This window comes from Vanessa atalanta, chromosome 7, assembly GCF_905147765.1.
Source record: "Vanessa atalanta chromosome 7, ilVanAtal1.2, whole genome shotgun sequence".
Taxonomy (NCBI): Eukaryota; Metazoa; Arthropoda; class Insecta; order Lepidoptera; family Nymphalidae; genus Vanessa; species Vanessa atalanta.
In genome coordinates, this window is record NC_061877.1 from 8,098,241 (window position 1) to 8,121,567 (window position 23,327).

At 30.1% G+C, this 23,327-nt stretch overlaps 1 protein-coding gene across 3 annotated transcripts in view; it reads left to right on the forward strand.

The window, feature by feature from the left end:
• LOC125065463 overlaps window positions 1-23,327 on the forward strand; it is a 157,899-nt gene that overhangs the window by 77,452 nt on the left and 57,120 nt on the right. For 2 of the 3 annotated variants that reach the window (XM_047673045.1, XM_047673047.1), the window contains 2 exons: window positions 14,631-14,684; window positions 20,581-20,610. In XM_047673045.1, the coding sequence (XP_047529001.1) occupies window positions 14,631-14,684; window positions 20,581-20,610 (84 nt within the window). The remainder of the gene's footprint in view (window positions 1-14,630; window positions 14,685-20,580; window positions 20,611-23,327) is intronic. The other variant, XM_047673046.1, reaches the window with a different exon arrangement.

Here is a 23,327-nt window from a genome sequence, read left to right on the forward strand (position 1 = left end):
TTAGTAAGGATCGGTTGTGGTCTACGTGCTCGTCCTTATATATTTGTTGTGTGAATTTCTCAGCCCCGACACAGATTCGTTCAGAAGGGGCCGTTAAGAGGACTACAAGAGCTAAGTGCCCTTGAGAATCGCACGCACACACTTACAAAATCGACAAAAACGGCAAGCCCGTGTACTAAGGGTTAAGCGAGGTAACGAGATTACGCCCAAATATTCTAATAGATGGCGCCAAACCGAGCGACGTAAGATCAATCATAAATCTCATAAAAAATAGATAGGACAACAGAATTATTTTTATTTCTTTCGATGTTAGTTAACAAATGATTATAAAATAAAACTGATTCAATTAAACTTACAATATTTTTATTTATATTTTGTATACAATAAAATAGACAGTTTTAACCTTTTTTTTCTATTATTTATATTATTATACCACAATTAGTTCTTATACTAAATATTGAAACATACCAATTTTTAACATTTTATAAAAGTTTAATGATTTATTTATATAATAAAATCGTAAGTGTTCGAAATCTGTAGTGTAGTGACCGTGGGGTAACATATAGCGTAGTATTTGTTCGTTTTATTAATATTGGTTCATAAAGAAAAAATATATATTCAATTAAAAAAAAAAAAATCTAAATATTTACTAGAAAAAATGTTGTCAATTCGATTTGGTTGAATCATGATGAATGAAAAGTTAATCATAATAGGTTTAATCATAAATCTCATAAAAATAGATATGATATTAGAATTATTTGTATTGCTTTTGACTGTTATTCGAAAATGATTAAAAAATAAAACTGATTTAATTAAACTTAAAATATTTTTATTTATATTTAGTACTACAAAAAAAAACATTTAGTGTTAATTTTTTTTTTATTTTTTTATTTATTTTCACTTGTATGTATTAATGTTATTACATATGTCCTGGAATCTTGGAATAAATATTACACCCACTTTCAGCTGAAAGTTGGCACACATATTTTATCTCGATGACAATGCACGATTCATGAATTGCTGCTATATTCAATCCAATATGGCGGACGTTACAAAAAAATTTAAATTTATGAATTACGTACAAATGACACTTCTAAATATTCTAGTTCTCTGGTTCACAACAATTACATTTTTTTTGTTACGACTTTACTTTTTTTTATTATTATTAAAATTAGTTCATACAAAACTTTAATTCTTATTATAAACAATCGATAAAATTAAACTCTTACGCAATATAAATAGCTTCCGTGTTATTGTTTTCGACTTTCTTTATTCTGTAAAAAATAAATATATGTTAGTAATTACATTTTTATTAATTATAAAATTATGTATTTAAAAAATATGTATCTTAATATGTCATAGTAGTTATAATGAAAAAAATATGCTTCGAGTTCATGGGGATCGAATGTAGTCACTTGATCCCCATGAAAGTCAATTGATGATTTCCTTCCTTTGACCAAATACTCTATCGTAATTATTAAGAATGGCTCGAAAAATCTGATTATATGCGAACTGATTGCACATTTTTCTAATAGATGTTTTCAATATTCATAATTTATAAAAAAAAAATATGTTTACTAATTAAATACTCTTACCTTTTAATATCGTTCATATGTATGTTCGGTGCTTGATTTATATAAACGTTTTTTAGTTTTCCTCACGCGTTTCACTTTATTTCCCATATTTACACAATTAAAATTTATAACAAATAATATAATAAAAAAACAAATGCCTAATTACTACTACACTATTTTAACTTAATATATTTATTTACAAGAAAGAATAAAATTTATTATAAGAAAACATGAAACAATGAATTTACAATTAAAATTACAAAAAAATATCTCGTAACGTAATGAATGATGCGGCGAAAAGATCGACACGTCTATATAGCATCAGGCCTCAGCCGGCATTTTCTGTACACGGCGTTTACGCACACATGCGTACGCATTTTGTTCGAAAATAAGAATATCGGATTTAAAAAAAATCTATTGATTTTACTAAAAAAGTGACACCCAGGTTAAATAGTATATTGCTTGTAGAATAATCTGGCAAAAAACCAGAATTATGGAACGTATATAAGTATAGTTATTATTGATTAAAAGATCTTTTTAGAGGTAACTTTGTGATTTTTTTCTATCGTACCAAATTAATTACATCATGTTTTCAAAATAACAAATACTTAGCATGTATCCTGAAGATTATCATATATTTTTTTCATTTGGTTTACTGCATTGGATCATATACTTTTTTGCATTATAAAACTTGCATTTAGCTCATGTAGTCCCCTTAATATAGATTAAAATTGTCTTTTACACTATATTTAGAATTAATACTTTAGGAGACATCACCAATTCGGACAGACAACTGGCTATAACAATACAAATTGAACCTACATACTTAACTATAATCCCATTCTGATTTTTCTCTTACGAAATAAGAACACACAGCATTGGCAGCAAAAGCTGTGATCAATATTTCACAATAAAAAAACAATTTCGATATTATTCATATTTTACATTTATGCCATACTAAATGCTAATACTAACTAACAATTCTCATTTTATTGCGAAACATACTTCTTAACAATTGTCATTTTCTTGCGAAACACATTTCTCATTTCCTTTATTTCTAACTCGTGTGAAGACGGGGCGAGTAGATAGTATTTTTGTAATACAAAAGGTAGCCATCATATATATATATATAGGTCTCTTAAGTCGTGAGTACGTAATTAAAGTTTGGAAGCTATAAGCTAGCATTATGTTATTAGTTTAGCTGATCTTGCGTGTTGTTGATGAGTTATCTTCACTATCTTAATTTATAGCTTATAAAATAACTGTTCCAACTGTTTTATATATTTCTCGTATGTTTTTTTTTTTTTAATCTGGATAGACTAGTTTGTCGCCCATGAATTTATCATATTTGTTTCATATAAAAGCTTATCTTCGCTAGCATCATATATATCTATCATATAGCTATCATAGCTCGCGAAATTATCCATAATAAATGTAATTTAAATCGGTTCAACGGTTTAAGGTTGAGGAGGTAACAGAGGGAGTTACTTTCACATTTATAATATTAGTATCGATTTGAAATGTATGAATACAAATAAAATTAATTATTCGATTCACTAAAAAAACGACCTAACTAACGAATCGAGTATAGAATCGCCAACCGAATTCCCGCCAATTTCCTTCACTTTTTATAGAACACTTATGAAAACAATATTATGCATGAAATTATTTTAAAAAATGAGAAAAAATTTTTTGTTCAATTTTTATACCGCACAGACACTAAATCTGATTCAGATAAATTACGCTTTAATGAATATTAGAGGATTTATGTATTTTAAAACTGCAATTCACACTTTACAATTTGGACAAGGATATTTGAATTAACGCATGAATTAATATTCGTTGATTTTCATTCAGGTTATTCGAGTACAAGACGATTAACGAAATTAACAAATGAACGAATCAATTTATAGTCAGTGTAGTGTCACTCAGGAAATTGTAAGGATTCTAACAATACTCCATACATCTTCCAGATCTGTTCACGCAGTTAAAAGTTAAAGTAACTCACATCCATACCCTGAAAACGTTACGCTTCTTGGGCAGTGGTGTATAATTGGGCTGGAAAGTGTTGGCACAGACTATGAGATCGGTTAAATCGGTTCTGATTTGTTTAAATAAAATATGTAATTTGAGGTCAACCTTAATTTTAACTTCAAACCATGAAGTCGTGATGCGTATCTTGTGAAATACATTTTCATTGATATACATCGATAAAAGGAAAACATGAAGGTTATTAAGAAAGGATTTGTTAATAAAGTGAAATTAATGTAAACTGTAATTGTCTTGTTCCTCAAAATTCAGGAAATATTTTGCATAATGCATTCATAATGAAAGGTTATTTGTTTACAAGAAAATTATATTCTTGTTCATAACTAGTAAAAATATTTAGTAATTTTATATAAATTTGAAGAATTTAAATTACTTTTGATATTATTTAAATATTCAAATAATGTTATGGTTTATTATGAAGTTGCTACAGAAAAAAGAAACTTAAAAGATAAACATAACATATTTTAGAATTTTTATATTATTTTTATAATACTGATTTGTAATTTGGTAGGTTTACGGAAGATTCACACGGAGCGAACACAGAGTGTGTGTTACTGACCTATTACTTGTATTAAAATTATAATCAAAGTATTCTTACCCACTTCTGAATCGTCATGTTATAGTTTTGAATTAAATGTAAATCTATCACCGGTTCGGAAAGTAGATTCTACTGAGACAAACCGGCAAGAAACTTAGTAGTTACTTTTTTCCACCATTTTAATTACAGAGTATGTCAGAAGATAAATACTAAGTCCACGCTTTTTTTATCTAAGAGTTTTTAGTTTACCTTTCCTCCTCGTGTCTATACAATGATTGTCACCGTTTCTTTTAAAAATATCTATTTTGTGAAGCAACCTTAAGTATAACCACTTTATTAAAAACATCCCGACGGTAATCTCGAGCTCCAATATTATACATAGACCAGATAGCTCTTTTTTGTAATATGCAAAAAAGATCTACTCACTTACTCACTACTAAATAAATCCGCAAAATAGATATAATCTGTAAATATATTATATACATACAACACTACAACAGGTCATATTTTATGAATAGGATCATTATACGTAATAAACTATTAGCGTGCTAAGAAAGGGTTTCACTCAGTATCCTGAACTGATTTCCGTTTAAATGAATGTCGTCAGTGACCTTTACTATCACGACAAGACCTGTGTGGGCTCTTCTTTTTCCTACAAATAACCTTCTCTTTGAAGCATCATTATCACACTAATTTAATTATTTTAACTCTTTAATAATATTTAATTAATTAAGCACGTTTTAAACTTTTCCCAGTTCAGGGACTGCTGTCCATTTTAGTAATGTAAACTTATTAGGCAGTAATCGCAAATTCAATCTTAAGTAACCTATTACAACCATTGAAATTCTTAGAAAGCATGCCTGATATAAAAAAGCGTATACCCTATATATGTAAATAATAAGGCCAATGATAAAACCGAAGTCAGTTTAGGAATAGACAAATATATCGTACTGATCTATTCGTCTATTCCTAAATTGACTTCATGTACCATAACGCAATACAATTCAAATCCTGTTCTATAATAGTATTGCTCAAGATAATTAAACTAATACAGATTAATAGATTTAGATACATACATACTTATCTAATTTATTTAACAAACTAATTACTCTTAACTATTATTAGACTTTCTTTTATAATATAAGCGATAGAAAATTATTTTGGAAAAGGGCATGGGCAAGGGCATCTGGTAGCAATGAGTAATATTTATACTTACTAGTTTTAAATAGAGATATAAATATATATTTAACACATTTCGAAAGCATATTATTGTTTAAAAATAGATCTATTTGTTTAAACATTATAATATCATAAATTGCTTGTCCTTCTCTATCGTTGTGAAAGACTTTTATCTCGCTTATAATTCGATATTTATTAAGTGTGCATTAAATGTCATTAAGTTGTTAAATAACAACTCAATGCGTGATTGAATACGTAAACATGGAATACAATGGTACTGACCTCACAGGGCGTTATTGCCAGTGACATATCTCTATTTGGCAACACGGCCCGTGACACCGGTATGAATACAAATTGTCATAATTGACCTTTGAATTGTTTGTTTTGAAGTACTTCCGATTTATATTTTATCCGAATTCCTTCCTCGTTGTTGTTTAGTGTGATAAGTTTACTGAAGTATTATAAATGTGATAGTAACTCTGTCTGTCTGTCTGTCGCTCTTTCACTGCCAAACCAATAAACCAAATTTGATGAAATTTGGTGTGAAGCAAACTTGAACTCCAAGGAATGGCATAGGATAACTTTTTGCCTAACACATGACAAACAACCCCTAAAACGCTAGCGAAACCGAGGGCGACAACTAGTCTCTTATAAAATATAATAAGAATATACTTAAATCAAGTAAATAAATAAAAAATATCATTGCACATATTTGCGCTAAATAATACGCATACATGTTATTATCAAAGTTTATAGTTTGTAAAACGGTGCCGAGGCGAATACATTTTTTGTTTGACACACGGCGCATGCGCAGAAATGGTGTCAAAGAATGCTAATGTTATACTGTTGGATGTGGGAGTCAGTTTAATAAATAACAAATAATATGAACAATATATTATTTTAATGCAAATATAGAATATTTTAGTGCGATACTGCATACCTATTGATTTATTTATATAATTAGTCATTGAATGGATTTGTATAATTAGAATGTTATCAAAAGTACACGGAAGTGTATTAGTTATAATTGAATATTAAACAAATGATATGAAAGTCAAGGCGCTGAAGTCTTCTTAAAATACTACTATGAAACTTCGTTCTTTGGTACAAAAAACTGGAAACGTCAAATATAAAACAGTCGTTCAATTCAACAATGCGTGACAAGATAATGGTGTCGAAGCTACACTATAACGCATCGTGTATTGTGTCGGCAAACAATGACCACATGGAAATGTTGGCGGAGATTTTTTATGCCATCAAGTTCAAGGTTAATCGTGATGACGGTAATAATGATCTATTACACAAGTTATTTCAATCGCGAATAAATAACGCCTTCGATTCTATAACTTTCCAGACTAGAAGTGGACAGGAAAAACGAGACGATTCTTAAATTAATACAAAGTTACTGTAAATATAGATATGCAATGTTTAGAATATGATTAAAAGGGGAAAAAACAGATCTAAAGTGTATTGACTACTTGCTTCCGCCCGCGGCTTCGTCTGCGTGTGAGGGGATAGAACGCGACCTAATCTATTTCTATGTCAAACTCCATTCAGACCGTTCAGCCAACGGACGTCAATCCATCCAAACTTTAGTATATATAATATGATATCAAGGAGGTAATTGTTGGTAGCAAAACCTCTACTAACTATAATCAAAGTCAATTAATTAGTTATCGAGGAAGAAAGAAGAAACTGGGGCATGACGGTTTGTGTTATCAGTAGAGTTTTATAAGTTTCACGCGAATTAAGGCACAGGTTCAGTTAGTCATTAATTAATAAGGTGTATTACCCGACAAAAGACGACATCATTACATAGTATAAAACAAAGTCGCTTACCGCTGTCTGTACCTATGTATGCTTACATACTTTACTTTTAAAATTATTTTTTATAATAGATAGATTGATCCAAGAGGAAGGTTTGTATGTATAATACATGCACAATATAGTAGACAAACTTTCAAATCATTTTAGAGGTTTCTGAAGTGATGTCATAAATAAACCCTTTTTTGAGCTTCCATTGCAAACGAGGTTTGTATTGACTAATGACTGAAAAACTGTGAACGTTGTAGTATATTTAGCATCAGCATTGCACCCGTGCGAAGCCGGGCCCGGTCGCTAGTAGATCATAAAAAAGTGTAGAAATAATTATCGTTGATTATCATGCACAATAATAATTTCATTATATATTTAGTAACATAACTACATAAACAATTAATGATGTAAAATATTGGAAAAGGATAACTACTGTGTTTCTTGCTGGGTCTTCTTTGTAGAATCTATATCCCGAACCGGTTGTAGCTTTACATTTAAAAACATTTTGTCACATGACGCTTTAAGTAATTTTATGAAAGTGTTTTGATTTTGTCATATAAATCTATGGAAAAATTGGTTTATTCTTTATTTCACGCATTTATACAAGGTAATATCCGCCTCACCATAACATACTAAAACCATGGTCTCCGCTCTGAATTAACCATTTAATGGGCTCTTTGATCTTGACATAACCGATAAAAAATGTTTTTTTTTTTCCGGTAATATTACTTGACGTTTATAATAACTGCACGATTGTCGCCCATTGACTCTTGATACCGTAAATATAATAACTCACATTAATAGATAACAAAAAAAAAACAATTTCGTTTTAGTTGAAAGTTTAGTTAAATACAATTTTGTCGAGATAGGTTCATTATTTTATAAATTACATACGACTTTTTTTTAAGGATGTAAGTTACAAAATGTATACTGATATAATATTTTATTATAAATTCCAATTTAACTCTGTCTGTTTGTTGCTCTTTCACAGAAAAAACACTGAAGCAAGCTTGACTCCAAGGAAGAACATACGCTAATTGTTAGGCTTAACATCTAAATCCGCGGGCGACAATTCATATGTCATAATTAAACCTTTTTATTTATACCTAAGTATAACGAATTTACTTTTATATATAAATGAAAATACTGATTTACTTTTGTCTCATAAATGTCAACAAAAATGATATATTTATATGACTTATAATAAATGATCATTGCGGTTGTATTGTGGTTAATGTTTTATAAATAAGAATATAATATATATATATTATAATCATGATATGACAAAATGTACCGTTGATATTTTTTTATTTAAATATATTTTTGCTTCGTTTTAAAGTTTAAGGTACAAACTGCAAACTTGATTCGTATGCGAAGGCATTTGTTTTATTTTCATATATTTTCTGTTACGACTATTGGGTTTTTCCCTTAACGTACGTTAAAATTATCATGATAATTATGTACTTCAAAGAAAACTTAATGTTTGTTGATTACTGACATATCCTCAACTTGATAATTCTTAGATATTATGTAAGTATTAGATGCAAAATATATTCATATAAAGTAAATATTTATTTACAAAATATTTCGGATTTGTATAAAGCAAGAAACGACGTTATTTAATTGCTTCCTCTTAACGTGCGAACATCTTTATTCATAATATAAATAACTGTTTTCCTTCGTATGAATGATAAATTACCCACAACAATAGACTAAATAAAAGCATTTTGCTACTGTAGCGGAAACAATAAAAGACAGATTTTACATTTTAGTATTTTAATTAATGAATTACATGAGATTTTAGTGGTTTAAATTATGTCAACAGTAAAGTGTTTGATATAAACTGTGTTTATCTGACACCAAATTTGCTCAGTACGCGTAGGTATGATTTACTTTTATCTGAAAGTGACTTCTGCGCCATATTGATGTTGCTATGATTCTAAAATTTATTCGAGTGACAACACTTAGTTAAATTTTAAGTTTCAATACAATATTACAACTGAACAACTTACAATATTACACATGTACTCCGAATATCGTCGGAGAATACATCGTAAACCTCACAAAAATGGGAAAATAGGATTCAATATGATAGCAAAGAATACTTAATTATTACATCGGGAGAAATGGTTAGCCCTAGACTTATACTATGTGGTATGAATGACAATTTAGAATGGTTCTGCACGGCCGTAGCATTTTATATACGATAGTTCCTGCAGAACTTAAGTGAGGCGTTTAATTAAATTTTAAGGAAAGGTAATTGAGTTCGTTTATTATTGTTCCAATGAAGTACTGCAGTCTTCGAAGCCAGTCTGGCCAAGCCATTAGCGAAGCATTTACCATGCAGAATTCAGCACAATGTAACAGCCCTCTTCATCTGGAAAACTACAAACATTTTTATAATACGAAAGTTGATATAAAAACAGAGAGAATGAGGAGTTCGAGGAGCTTGCTTATCGTAAAAGCTAAAACTTGTTCTAGTGATTAACGTCATTTTATCACATTGTGTAAATAAGCCGAAAGTAACATTGCCTATGTATGTGTGTATCAAGGAAATATTTTTAAAAACTTTATCGTATAAGCAATGAATACATAGAACATTGCCAACAAGAAGCCCTCAAATACATATATGGCTTACATTGCGTTCATATAATATTTAAGCTATTCGTGCCAATTGCTTATGTTATTTTGTTTTGTAACATTATTGAATTAAATCTTCTATAAATACAAATATGAGGTCAGTAACTCTTTAAGGAATCTTTTTAAACCATGTGATCTTAATCTTTGCAAAAAGGCGAATTGAATAAATATTTCGCGTAATTCGAAGAAATCAACCGGAATAAGTTTTATTTAATTAAATAGAGCTCAAAACTTTTTACAACAGTTTGTATGACGTATGTTCTAATATCATAAATGCGAAAGTAATTCTGTCTGTCTGTCTATTGGTCTTTCACGGCAACTGATCCGTTTTCGATGAAGGAAGGACATAGGTTACCTTTTATGCCTAAAACCTGGCGTGACGTTTAACTTTTAAATACTCGAGCGACGCCCCGGGTGACAGCTAGTAAAATGTGAAAAATACACGTGTTCGTTATAAGAAATGCTTATCATCTTTTTATTCTCGGCTATACAAGTGTAAAGTAAGCCAGGAAATTAAAAAGTACATTAATTAATAATGACTGCTAAAAAGGTACTATTGAATAGCATTAGCATTAGCAGCCCGTAAATGTCCCACTGCTGGGATAAAGGCCTCCTCTCCCTTTGAGGAGAAGATTTGGAGCATATTCCACCACGCTGCTCCAATGCGGGTTGGCGGAATACACATGTGGCAGAATTTCGTTGAAATTAGACACATGCAGGTTTCCTCACGATGTTTTCCTTCACCGCCGAGCACGAGATGAATTATAAACACAAATTAAGCACATGAAATTTCAGTGGTGCCTGCCTGGGTTTGAACCCGAAATCATCGGTTAAGATGCACGCGTTCTAGCCACTGGGCCATCTCGGCTCGGCTCGACTATTGAATAGACAACATTTTTATTTATACTCACAATAGAAATGTGTCTGAACAACCGTCAGCGCTTAGCATCAAACGGTCAAAGTGGTCAATTAGTGACTAGCTGGTATAAAAAAGAAATACCACAAAAGACCAATTTACTGCAATCACAGCTGTCTATCGTACTTTTCAACAATGTAATTATTTTATTTACGGAAATGTCTAATAAAATTATATAATCAGAAGCAGAAGGTCTATCATATATGTTCCTAGTATAAGTACTCGTTTTTAACCTGTGGGGTTAAAAGATCGCCGTGACGATGATGTTGGACGTAATATTTCTTTGGTCTTTCACCTGACAAACCTTATGTGCAAGTAATCGATAACATCGGTCGTAACATTCAGACTCGACGATATGATGAACGATAATCAAAAAACCTGGTTGATTATATATATTAATTTTGTATTTAGAATAGAGTTACGCAAAAATTAAATTATGCTTAAACAAGATTCATATGGATAAAAAATAAATTTCTTTTTTATGAAACTAAAGTGGTGAAATATTTTATCTGGTTTTAATTTGAACCACTTTATTAATATGCGTTGATGGGCCGAAAAATGGCGTATTCTCCTATTGGTTCGACTATAATCTTTATTGATATCACAAGGAGTACATTTTGCTAAGTAAATTTTGCTCGTTTCGCACAATTTTTTTATTGATATCAAAAGTCAACAAAATCTACCCAAAAAAAAAACGTCGTTTGACAAACAAAAGAGAAGAATAGCTGTCTTTTCTTTGACAAATTATGTTTATATGTATACGCTAAATACCTTTGGTCGCTGGATTAATTTATAGCAGTTACGTTTGATAGTTTCGAACAATCAGACTCTAATAATTGCACTCTGAGTCCATTACGAAATACTAACTAGGCGTACTAAAACTAGTCGAGTGATACGAAATACTAAGGCGACCATTGCCGACGAATCTAGATTCGGATTATCGAAGATTAAAATGTTATATCTAGATTTAAATGCACTAAAAGTAATTTATTATAGACGTATCTAAGCTTCTATTAATTGTAAGTAGCACAAAATTTACATGATTATACGACCATTGAAAATAAAAACTATATTTTTTCAATTTACAGCTGAGTAATTTCAATTTATTTTTTTTAACAATAGTATCACGATCGACATGGCCACAGCGGCTAAACACAGAACATAAGATCTTGTAGCTATTGCCCGCGGCTTTACTCGTGTGGCAATTGAATATGTCAATTTAAGACCAAACCAAAGAGTGGTGGTATATCACTCCTTAGGGTAGAATATACAGAAACGCTTAAATAAGTATCTACTCAATTTTAATCAGTATCCCAAAATAAAAGTTTCATATTTCTAACTTAAAAAATGACGGACTTCCATACAATCTTCCAACCCATATTTCACATCCTTAGGGGTAGAATTTCTAAAATTCCTTCCTTAGTGGGTGTTAAATCAATAAAACGATCAATCGCCAAATCTCATGGCCCTAATATATAATTAATAATTTACGCTCGGCGGTGATGAATCAGTCAGTCAGGTCATGTTATTTTAAAAGAATAGAAGATAAGTGTGAGCATAAACACGAGTGCTTCAAACCCTCTCTTCCCTCACTCACATCCGTCCGAGGGGAAGCTAATCTGTCACGACCGGCGAGAGATCAGGCACTGAGTCAACGTGCCTTTCGAGACGAATTAACAACTTCCTAACAGACTGCTGCTGAGAATCTTTTGATGGAAGACATTAAAAAAAACATAATTTATGGGCAGATTCAAACACAGAAAAAAAAAATATTGTTTTTTATATACAGAACTACCTAAGTTTTATGTAACTTTAAGTATGTATCTGTTATGTAGATTGTTCTAATTAAGAATTATAACATATTATAGGATATTTTTGAACTGGAAACTTCGTGCAAAAGATTAGCAGTAGTAAATTCATAGTCTCGTAGACTTAGAACACAGCACACATCAAATTGTCAGAACAGCCCTGTCACTAGCGGTCACGCTTAGTTTGCTCCGGCCTTCGCTGTCCGCAGACCGCGGTTATGACGGAATTGATTATATAACGGATAAACAGATACTCACGCGTAATTGAATCTAGAAATTGTATAATTTACTCATAATCGTCTAAGATATGAGACATATTCTTAACTTGCATCATTTCCATTTTGTTTGTTTCACTATGATCAGTAGTAGGACATATTTATATATATAAAATTGAAACAGGTGTGGATCAAATATTGCAACTGAAATCAAAGCCGATTTCTTTCAACTGATTGAACTGAAATAATGAACTCGATTTCGGTGCTACACATTTTATTAGTTTGAAAAAAAATTGTATTCAAAAAATACTTTTAAGCCGGTGATATCTTCTCTGTGAGAAATATTTTGGTTGATTTAAAAAACAAGCATTATTATTTGAACCTTAGCAGCTGCATCGCGCCGTGTAAACAAGTCCGATATAATTACAATATTGAACGTTTTGAAAATGTACACCTCCTGTCCTGCTAATTATCTGATAGGGCTTTTGTCAAGCCACTCGTCACATATTCTACCACCAAACCAGCAATACTTAATATTATTGTAATCCGGTTTGAGCTGTGGGTGAACCAGTGTAACTAAAGGCACAAGAGATATAGGTAACATCTTAGATACCAATGTTGTTGGCGCATAAGGAATAGTTAAAATTTCTTACAGCGCTTCTGTCTATGGGCCGTGGTCACCACTTATCACCAGGTCGAACATTTGCCCGTCCTATATCATACTTTTTCAAAGGTACCGTAGCGTCTTTCTTTTTACAAACAACTCGTGACGATATGCTAAAATGTAAAAATACTCTATTGAAATAAATTAACAAATTTAAAATACTTAATTATTAAAAAGTCTACGGACGGATGGACAAGTTTTAGCTTTTACTTTTATTAGTGACGTCAGTGGCTAGTCGTTCAGGCTAGCTCTATGTTACCAACATACCTACTAAAACGAAATGGCTTAGCGGCTTAACGCCTTGGGTCGCAATCAAGTTAAACGACCATGAATCGAAATATAATTACTAAATCAAAGGCGGAAATATATTGCTGTTTTTATTTTCATGTTGGTTAAAATTGTTCTTCATATATATCCTTTTATTCGTTACTTGCAGAGATAATTAAATGTCTTGTCATTTATGTTATATGTAAGCACAATATATATAATTGCAATATGGTAAAAACCACACATTTTTTTACATTAAGAATAAATAAATTCTGGTGGTCTTTAAGAATTTTAAATAATATTTGTAAAATTAAGAAAAGTTAAGGTACTTACTGCATAAATGGTTTTCTAGTACAAATTTTTCATTGAAATACATTTTTTATATGGCTATAATTACTAAGACGACATCTTTGTAAGTAAAGTTTCATTTAATAAGACTCCTTTACATTGCAATTTGAATGACAGACAGAGGTAACGACTTCGTTCGTAAGACTGTAAAAATTGTTAGCTTACCCGCCAAAACACGGCATTGTTCCTCAAAAGTATAATCAATTCCGAAATTATAAAAAAAAGTGTAATGTTTGTTTAAGTTTGTTATTTCCGCCAGAATCGCTTAAGTCCGCTGGAAACATTAAATAATCTAATCCTTATGGTGGTAGAACAATAAAAAAACATTCAAAATTTAACGAGTCGGCTTGGCATCAGAAAGTGGCAAAAAAACTATATCAAAACGTTTTTTTGTTTTTTTTCTAAGCTCAATGCGTCGACCCCATAAACATAATATAAGCAACCGAACTATGTATTATATTACTCATTTATTAAGTTTATTTTTTAAAAAGCTTCTTTTTACAAGTGATAACTTATTCTAAGGTTTTTGATTTCCTAAAATTATGAATATAGCAAAAATTAATTAATAGGTAAATAGAAAACAATGTTTTACAATGTTATTTTCTTGTTTGTTACAGCAATGTCGGCCGACAGGTCGACGACAGATATTCATGGCTTACTCAACGATACTGGTATGTACCATTTAACCTGCTTCGGTGGTTCATTATTAGTTTTTTATTTCAAGTACGTAATAATTTATCTTTGTATACCAGATCATTTACCTTTTTTTGCACGAGAATCGGCTTTGGAATTACAGTGACATCTATTATTTAATTTTTGCAATATATTTTGCCGTGTGACTGAGTTAGTAACAATAAATTAAACTAGATGTCGTAAGCAATCCAATATTGAAAGACTACTAACGCCATCTTGTCTAAAAAGTACGTTCTTTGTAAAAATACCCACTTACTATGAAGTACGATAGCAATTCACTAGATGTCGCTGTGTGAATACTTTTTCAGATAACGTACTATAGATGGCGCTTTACAAAGTGTCAACTATATACAGTTATATTAATTCTCTCAACAGATGGCATTACTTATCATACTTAAATAATATTTTTGAAGGATTTGATAAAATAATTGAAATACATTAACTTACTATAAAAAATATACAAGTAAAAAAAATTAAGCAATTTAGTAGCTCAACAAGGGGTTTGCTAATTTTGACTTTGAAAATCGAAAGCTACCCGTCACGAATGCGTCCGGGTTTTAAATAATAAATGTATTAAGTTTCCGATCGCAGCGCTAACTCAAAATGCACACAAAAAGTTTCACCGAAATCGGTTCAAGTTTCAACTGAAGAGGATTTTAGGTACACGTACAAGAAAAAGATTTATATATACTTATATACATCTAAAATAGACAGACTAAACTAAGCTCTTAATATACATATAGTGAATATATGAGGGCCGTATACTAGATAAAACCCTTGAGGACGCTTGTGAAAATTACTGGAAAACATTTCTATTACGAAAATTTGGAAATAATGCCAACGCGATTGCACCCGATAAATAATTTTCAACGAAAATATTTTTTTGTATGGAGTGTATAAGCCTCATATATATACTTGCATACTAAAATATATATGCTAAAGTAACTCTGTCTGTTTGTCTATCTGTTGCCTCTTCACACCCAAACCACAAAATCATATTTGATAATAAGATTTGACATTTGATTGAAAAATTTTTTTGGAAGTAAGCTTGAACTCCAAGGAAATAGACGTCGGTTATTTTTTTATGACTTTAACCTGAAGACCAACCCCTGAAACGCGAGAGAAGTAGCAGCTAACAACTAGTAACATATATACTCGTAATATAATATGACAAATAATTAACCGCGAAGTCCTTTTTCCTATTTTTAGGTTATAGGTACTATTCGTGTGTACACAATATAATAAGCACCTAGGTACCGAGGTACCGTAACATTACCGTTACCGTTCATATCATATCGGACAGTACCTAAGTAAGAATGTAGTCCACAGTACCTACATAAAGTAGTTGGTAGGTAGGTACTTAATTGTTAACATTATCATTGTATAATTTCATTAAAACCTCATGACTGACGAGTAAAACTCATTTGATAAATATAATGATAAATGAATGGAAAATTAATTAATGCTAACAAAATAACGACGTCAGTTACGTATCGTACTATGACACCATCTCAGTTGACATTAATCTTATTTTATGATCGCTATTTCTTATTTATTTTTACTCGTTAACATTAGTTGAAGAGAATATTTATTAATGGACACATTGACGTAGTTCCGTAAGCGATGACATTTGTATTTAATTTAATTTAATTTCATCGATCATTATACGAAAATTGATACATTACTCTTGGAGGGTTTCTGGTTTATCGCTCTAGTAAACACAACTCACTCAGATAAAGCTATATGTACATGTAGTCAGCGTACGTATTGTTCAATGTTTTGTAATACCAGGTTAATGTATGTCTGAAAACCCATAGAAATGTTGCAACACATTACAAATCGGTAAGCGGAATTTTCTGCAAACAGACCGATTCAAGTACGATTCAATTAGGAAAATCATGTTTTGGTAATTATTAAATAATTTAACTAACGTACTCACAACTTTTTACAAGCTACGTAACTGCTCATTGATAATGATGACGATGGGGTGATCTTGACCGATTTTGGTCACAGCGGCCAAACTTGAGGCAGATCACCCAACTACTTTGGACTTCGGGCTGTTAGAATAGCTTAAGAATATTTCGACAGAAAAACTTAATAACCTTTTATCGGCCTGACCTGCGGTTTGAACTCAGAACATCGGAATCTGTGATCTTATATCAAACCACTGAACCAACGAGGCAGATCTCATTAACTCTTGTTATATGTATTCCAGGTAAGATTGAATGACACAGTCTTATTACAGATACAAGGCTCAAGAAGCATCTCAGCCCCAATCATTGGCGGCTCTTTGCTGCTGTAAGAAGGTGAAGCAGGTGAAGATGATCACTAACCATAAATACGTGTGTTTGCCATCCTATAAAGATGTTTACGTATGGTATTTATAGTTACCAAAAAAATATAAAGTCGTATAAATTCTACGAATCATTAAAATTCGTGTGTAATAAAACAACAGACGACGACTTGCTCGACGGACAATAAAAATCGGGCGAGTTTTTGAAAGGATTGTAATAACACCTAAGTCTTAACTTTGAAAATAATAAATTCTGAAAGTCATTTAATATTCGTCGTGTCCTTTGTCATTACAAAAAATATAACTAAATTAATCTTATCATCAATAGAATGATCATTGACACATTTACTAATTGTATCGTGCAATTTACAAAAATAATTCGGAAGTTTATTCTGAAGCATCAATATAATATCATTAAAACGTCGTTCACTAGAAATTATGAATTTAATCGTACAAAACGTGTGCCTAGTCTTACGTAGGTAACTGAATATTGAAACACGTGTAGACAATGTTTTAGAAACAATACTCAATTTCCCATTATTATTATTGTTATTGTAAAGTCCAATGTTCCGTCTATTAAATAAACTACTTCGTGGCCAATGGGATTAACCTTTCGATAATCTTATATACTTCTACTAATAATAAATCGATGACAAGATTTTATTATGTCAAGTTATTCAACAACAAGCAAACAAATTGAGCAACATAGTATGACGGATTAAAGGACTATTTGAATTTTGACCCACTGGTACCGATGGAATAGTTAACTAGGTATTAATTAAACGTAAGATAATATTTTTATAAAACTTATATACCGTTCGGTGTGAAATTAATTTTCTCAGATTTAAATTATTTTACATTGATTTACATGTATCCTTCTTTTCCGTCCAGCGAATATTTTATATTCGTATCTACATTGAACAAAATTAGGATTTGTGAAATAATTTAAAAATATTAAAAGTCGATTAACAATAAAGACTAAATTAATTTACAATAATCGCTCATATAAAACAGTTCTATTTTTAATTTTACATAAAATATGAAAATAAATCAGCTCGTAATTAATTTGTTATTATGTCCAGAGTATCGTCATTAATTTATATTTCTAATAACAACATAGTATTCTGTTCATAAATATATCTTATTATTTAGCAAAATATATTTGTTTTTACATTTTACAATCCACAGGGGGCATGATAATAACTCTGTCGCGCTATTTTCAGCGGCAGATTTGCAAGACCCTTGACACTTAAGTAAATATAAATACGATAAGAAATGTAAACCTCCTTCCGATGTGTTATCTAAACGGCATTGGGGACGGGAAATTTCGTGATGGATTGCGTTAGATTCATTATAAGGTCATTAAGAACGTGATACTTTACACTAAAGTTACAATATTATGGAATAAGAGCAAAAATAAATAACATCACATAAACGGAGATGGCAAAAAAGGTAATAAAAAAAGGAAGTTCCTAATTATATTTTTATACGACAAAAACCTTTGTAATCTATTTCGGTAAATTGTGCTTGTTGGTAATTTATATTTGTAGCAAGTATTTACTTTTGTAACCGACATTAGAAATACACCTCAATCCACCTACGTTTTAAATTCAGTTATATCGTTAATACCTACTATTCTCTTTATAATATTCGTATAATATATTCATACATAAATACTTACGAAAATTCTCCTGTATATTTTCATAGGTGTTTCATTAACCACATATATTTGGTCTTTGACGTCAGTAATATACTTATCAATGTTTAAATGGTAATACGGATGGAACCATGAATCTATATAAGGAACCAGAACGACTCATTTAAATCTATTAATGTTAGTTATCGCACTACGTGTCAGATGTTTTTGGGTACATAAAACGCAATGTTTTTAATAACAATATGGGGTGATGTTTTGCAATCATATCTTTTGTTGATACGACTGTTTACGTCATTTGTGGTACCATTGTGGCGTATAGTGATCTTTTTTACGATTTGAGAAAGACAATTAGTGCCCACGAAATTGTTTTTGTATCAAATTATTGAAATAAAATGTTTACAATGTCCTGTCTTAACCGTAACTCATTTTGCTAAATTACACAGACAGAATAAGCACACTAATATTGAATGTGAAAATTACATTGAATTGAATTGTACACCTATTTTATTATCTTATTTATTACAAAATATATCAATTACCTACTCTAGTTTTTGTTCAATGACAAATAATTTTAAAAGAAAATATATGTATTTATTACAAACGGATAAAATATGCGAGGTATAAAAACTAGGCCTAAACTAAAAAAATAAGCTTTTCCTCGAAAACGAGACGAGGTCTTAGCCCTGTTGGACAACCACAGGCAGCCAGGTTACCTTACTATCCGTTAGTAAAAAAAAAATACTTCTTAACTATTTTTACCAGCTTTTATGTAACTTCACTTGTTAGTATGTTAGGGGTCAAAATAAATGAATTGACAATAGTAAATTAATTCGTAAATATAAAAAATAATTTATTTACTTTGTAGTGTTTTAATATGTCTTCCTGAATCTGTGTTCTCCACGATGACATTCAATTGAGAAAGTTATCGGTATTATTGATAAACTTACACGGATTATTTAATTTTTCCTCAAAACTATCAAGACTATTTACCATATAAGAAGTTTTGTAAATTTTACGGTCATTAACCCGAGGACGGGTTGGCGTTAAATTTATACAATACAGACAGGAATTACGGAAGATCTGAAGACAATGTCGTATATAAATTCCATGTATTCTTCATTTCCTATCGACATTGATATTTCCTTTAACGATTAATTACATTTGAATCACATCCGGTTTGACTGTGGAAATGTTTGACTTTAATGCATAGAAAAAAACACGTTATTTTTAAGATATCGTACGAATGTCCCGCCACTATTTGAAATACGAACGTCAAAGACAATGTTTTCTTTTATGTAGTGAATTGTTTTTTATTTTATATCATACATTTTGTTGTGGGTTTCGTCATAAAATATAATTATTGTTATTACATATGTGATGTTAAATTCATTGAATCGTTACAAATATAAATCTTACTTTCTCAGAAATGGTGTAAATATTACTCGTTACTGCATTACGTACATATATACATATTCTTATAATATTTTGATTGATTTTTTTTTTTTTGTAAATAGGTGTTTTCTTACTTTTTCGAACTAGAGTGAGTAGAGTGCTTCACATAATTTTGTACAGTTATCGACGAGTAATTTATGACTTTGTAAATATTCATATTCATCTAAATTAATATGGATTTTTTTAATTTTGAAGCTCTGTGATGTTTTTTTTTTGTAAATTAAAATACAATATTTATAATTTTAAATAAATTAAATATATAAATAAATACGAAATGATTGTACAAATAAGTTACCATTAGGAATATAATTATTAATATTTTAATTTGTAACTGGCATTGTAATGTATTTCACATTCCATAAAATCTATTAAAATAAAAAAAATATACCATTCTTCATTATTAATGCTGTTCTATTTAATTGTGGGCACGCATTCATGACCATTATTTTCACGCATTTTTTTTTTATTACAGAATCTGATCTCACCGGACTATCACATGTTGGTAAGTGGAAATCATTTCATTTCATAATTATGTATGTGAATCACTGTTTATGGTGACGGTTAATTTAATAAGTGTATATTATGTGTACACATACTTCGCGATGGATAGCGGCACCGTTTCCGTAGCGAATTAGTCTGCATATTGATAAAACTGTTTTTATGAAAATTACGCAGAAAGTAGTTTCTGAGATTATTACGCATATGTTTGTAGTTATATTTACATTTTAATATATAATTTGTAATTATCAGTTGAATTTAAAATGAACTTTGGTTAGAACAATTAACATTACAACATTACAACAAAAGATTCAATTTTAGTTACAAATAAGATTTAGAAGAGTAAGATTATAATCTATTCGTCCATTTAGCGGTGGAATAAGAGACTAGTGGGTGGTGCGTCTTGGTGGTTGTTCCTACCACCAAGACGTATCGAACTTCGAACAGCAAGTCGCTACATTGCATTTAACTCCTAATGATAATTAATACAGTATTGATAATGTATTTTCTTTTGAATATGAAATCACTATATGACGTATCCTACTTTACTTAGGTGAGGTATATGTTAATTTTAGATATTATTCAAGAGATGATAATATGTTCCAATTAAAAGATAAGCATATCTTTATTATAACACAACTACTTATAATCATTCCGTTACATTACTCATAATATAGATAGATAAAAGATAAATCAAATACGCTCTTTAAATTTATTACGTATCGATATTTTGATAATTTCGATAATAAGCAGCTATTATTGTATTTGACTGATGTCATATTTTACTATGTTGTTGTGATCGCATGTAAACAAATACTTGTTATCTTTTTTTGAAGGATTAACTGATAAACGAATAAAAACATTCACCGGCCAAACTTTAAAACCGAGCCTTTTAAAAAAAATAAACAATAGGTATAGAGTAGCGCGATACTTTGCGTACATTTTAAATTATTATTATTTTTACTATATAATAGAAATTAATTTATGACATCGGTATGTAAAATTACATTAAGTATAGTCGTGTAAAATGACCGTTCAAAATTGTTTCTAAATTCCTACTTGATAATTAGTATATACTTATTTTGAATTTTGGATTTTGTCTGGCACTGTGACACTGACATTTCTATAAATTTCTACACAATTAATACATTATCTAATTATTTTAAAACCTCCTTATATTAAAACATTATTAATAGACACAGCTTATTATTAACATACGATTTATAGGTGGAATTAATATTCGTTAATTTTCACGCGAGTAAATAAATCGTCAGTAGTCAATACTCGGAACTAATAGGTATACTGATACAAACTAATATTATAAATGCAAAGGTGACTCTGTCCGTCTGTTTGTTACGCTTTTACAGCCAAACTACTTGAAGAGAATTTGCAAGAAGCAACCTTGAACCTTAAGGAAGGACTTAACTTTTTTATACCTAACACCAAAAACCTGACCTACTAACCCTTACCGCGTAATCTTAAAAAAATCCTGTACAATAAATTTTACTGAGAATAGTATTGATATGACTACAATCGGAACGATAAACAGATATTTAAGATAAGATTTTTTTTGCATGGGCGATATGGTTGCAATTCCGATAAATGGTATCATTTAGAATGATATATGAGAAAATATATATTTTTTAAATAAAACAACGAACTCTTATGGGATCAACGATCTTTGGCCGCTTTTCGTCGCAATTTATTTGAGAGTAATGAAATTGGTACGAGACGTGATGATTTTGTTGGACTATTTTGGCGGTTGTTTGCATAACATGAAGCCGTTAGATAACCTGCCAATCAATCGAATATAGTACAGTTTGAAAATTGTTTTGTAACGAGATTGAACTCATTTCGAATTAAATTTTATAACGAATAGTCTGATGTCGTTTTTTTATTGCCTATTGTTACTTTTAGAAATAACTTAGGTACTTAAATAAAAAAATATAATTATATTACATAATAAATAAATGAACGTTTTAAAAATTATTTAATGCTAAATAATATCTCATTTTTTTATGAATGAGAACAAATTTCGTTATGTAGACAATTGTTAGGCATTTATATTTCGAATTAAATAATCAATGTCATTGAACAGAAACATAATGGACGCAAAAACATCTTCCGCGATCGTATTTTTAAACGTGCCAATCATTTCTCATTCGAATTAAATTTCCTGATTCGTATTTATAAAATAAATATTACTTAATGTGAAATATTTATTGAGCCACAATTCTGGGATCTTCTTCAATTAACGTTGAAATTAAACCATCCAAAATAAGTCGCTAGATGCGCAATGATGATATAATTTAAATAAAATCGTAGCCGATAAACGAAAATATTTATATCTTAAATATAAGACGTGAAATAAAAATGCAACTCATGTCGATGACATAAAAACCATTTAAAATACTTGCAGGATTAATACAAGATTATCTTTTTTTAACTTGAGTAATATATTCAAGTGTTAATGTTAGTTAGTGTTGTATTAAATCTTATTACTGAAATTTAAGCCAGCTTCATTCCAAATCACTTCATGAACATGTTGTACATATTTTAATAATGTATCTGTGATGAATTTTTTTATGATTAAAGTGTTATTATTACGATAATTAGTACCTAAATATTATTAAGAGCTAAATTAAAAGAAGGAAGATGCCTAGATAAGGCTAAGAAGCTTTTCGGCTTAAAGTAAATATTTTTTGCATATAATTTTGTCTT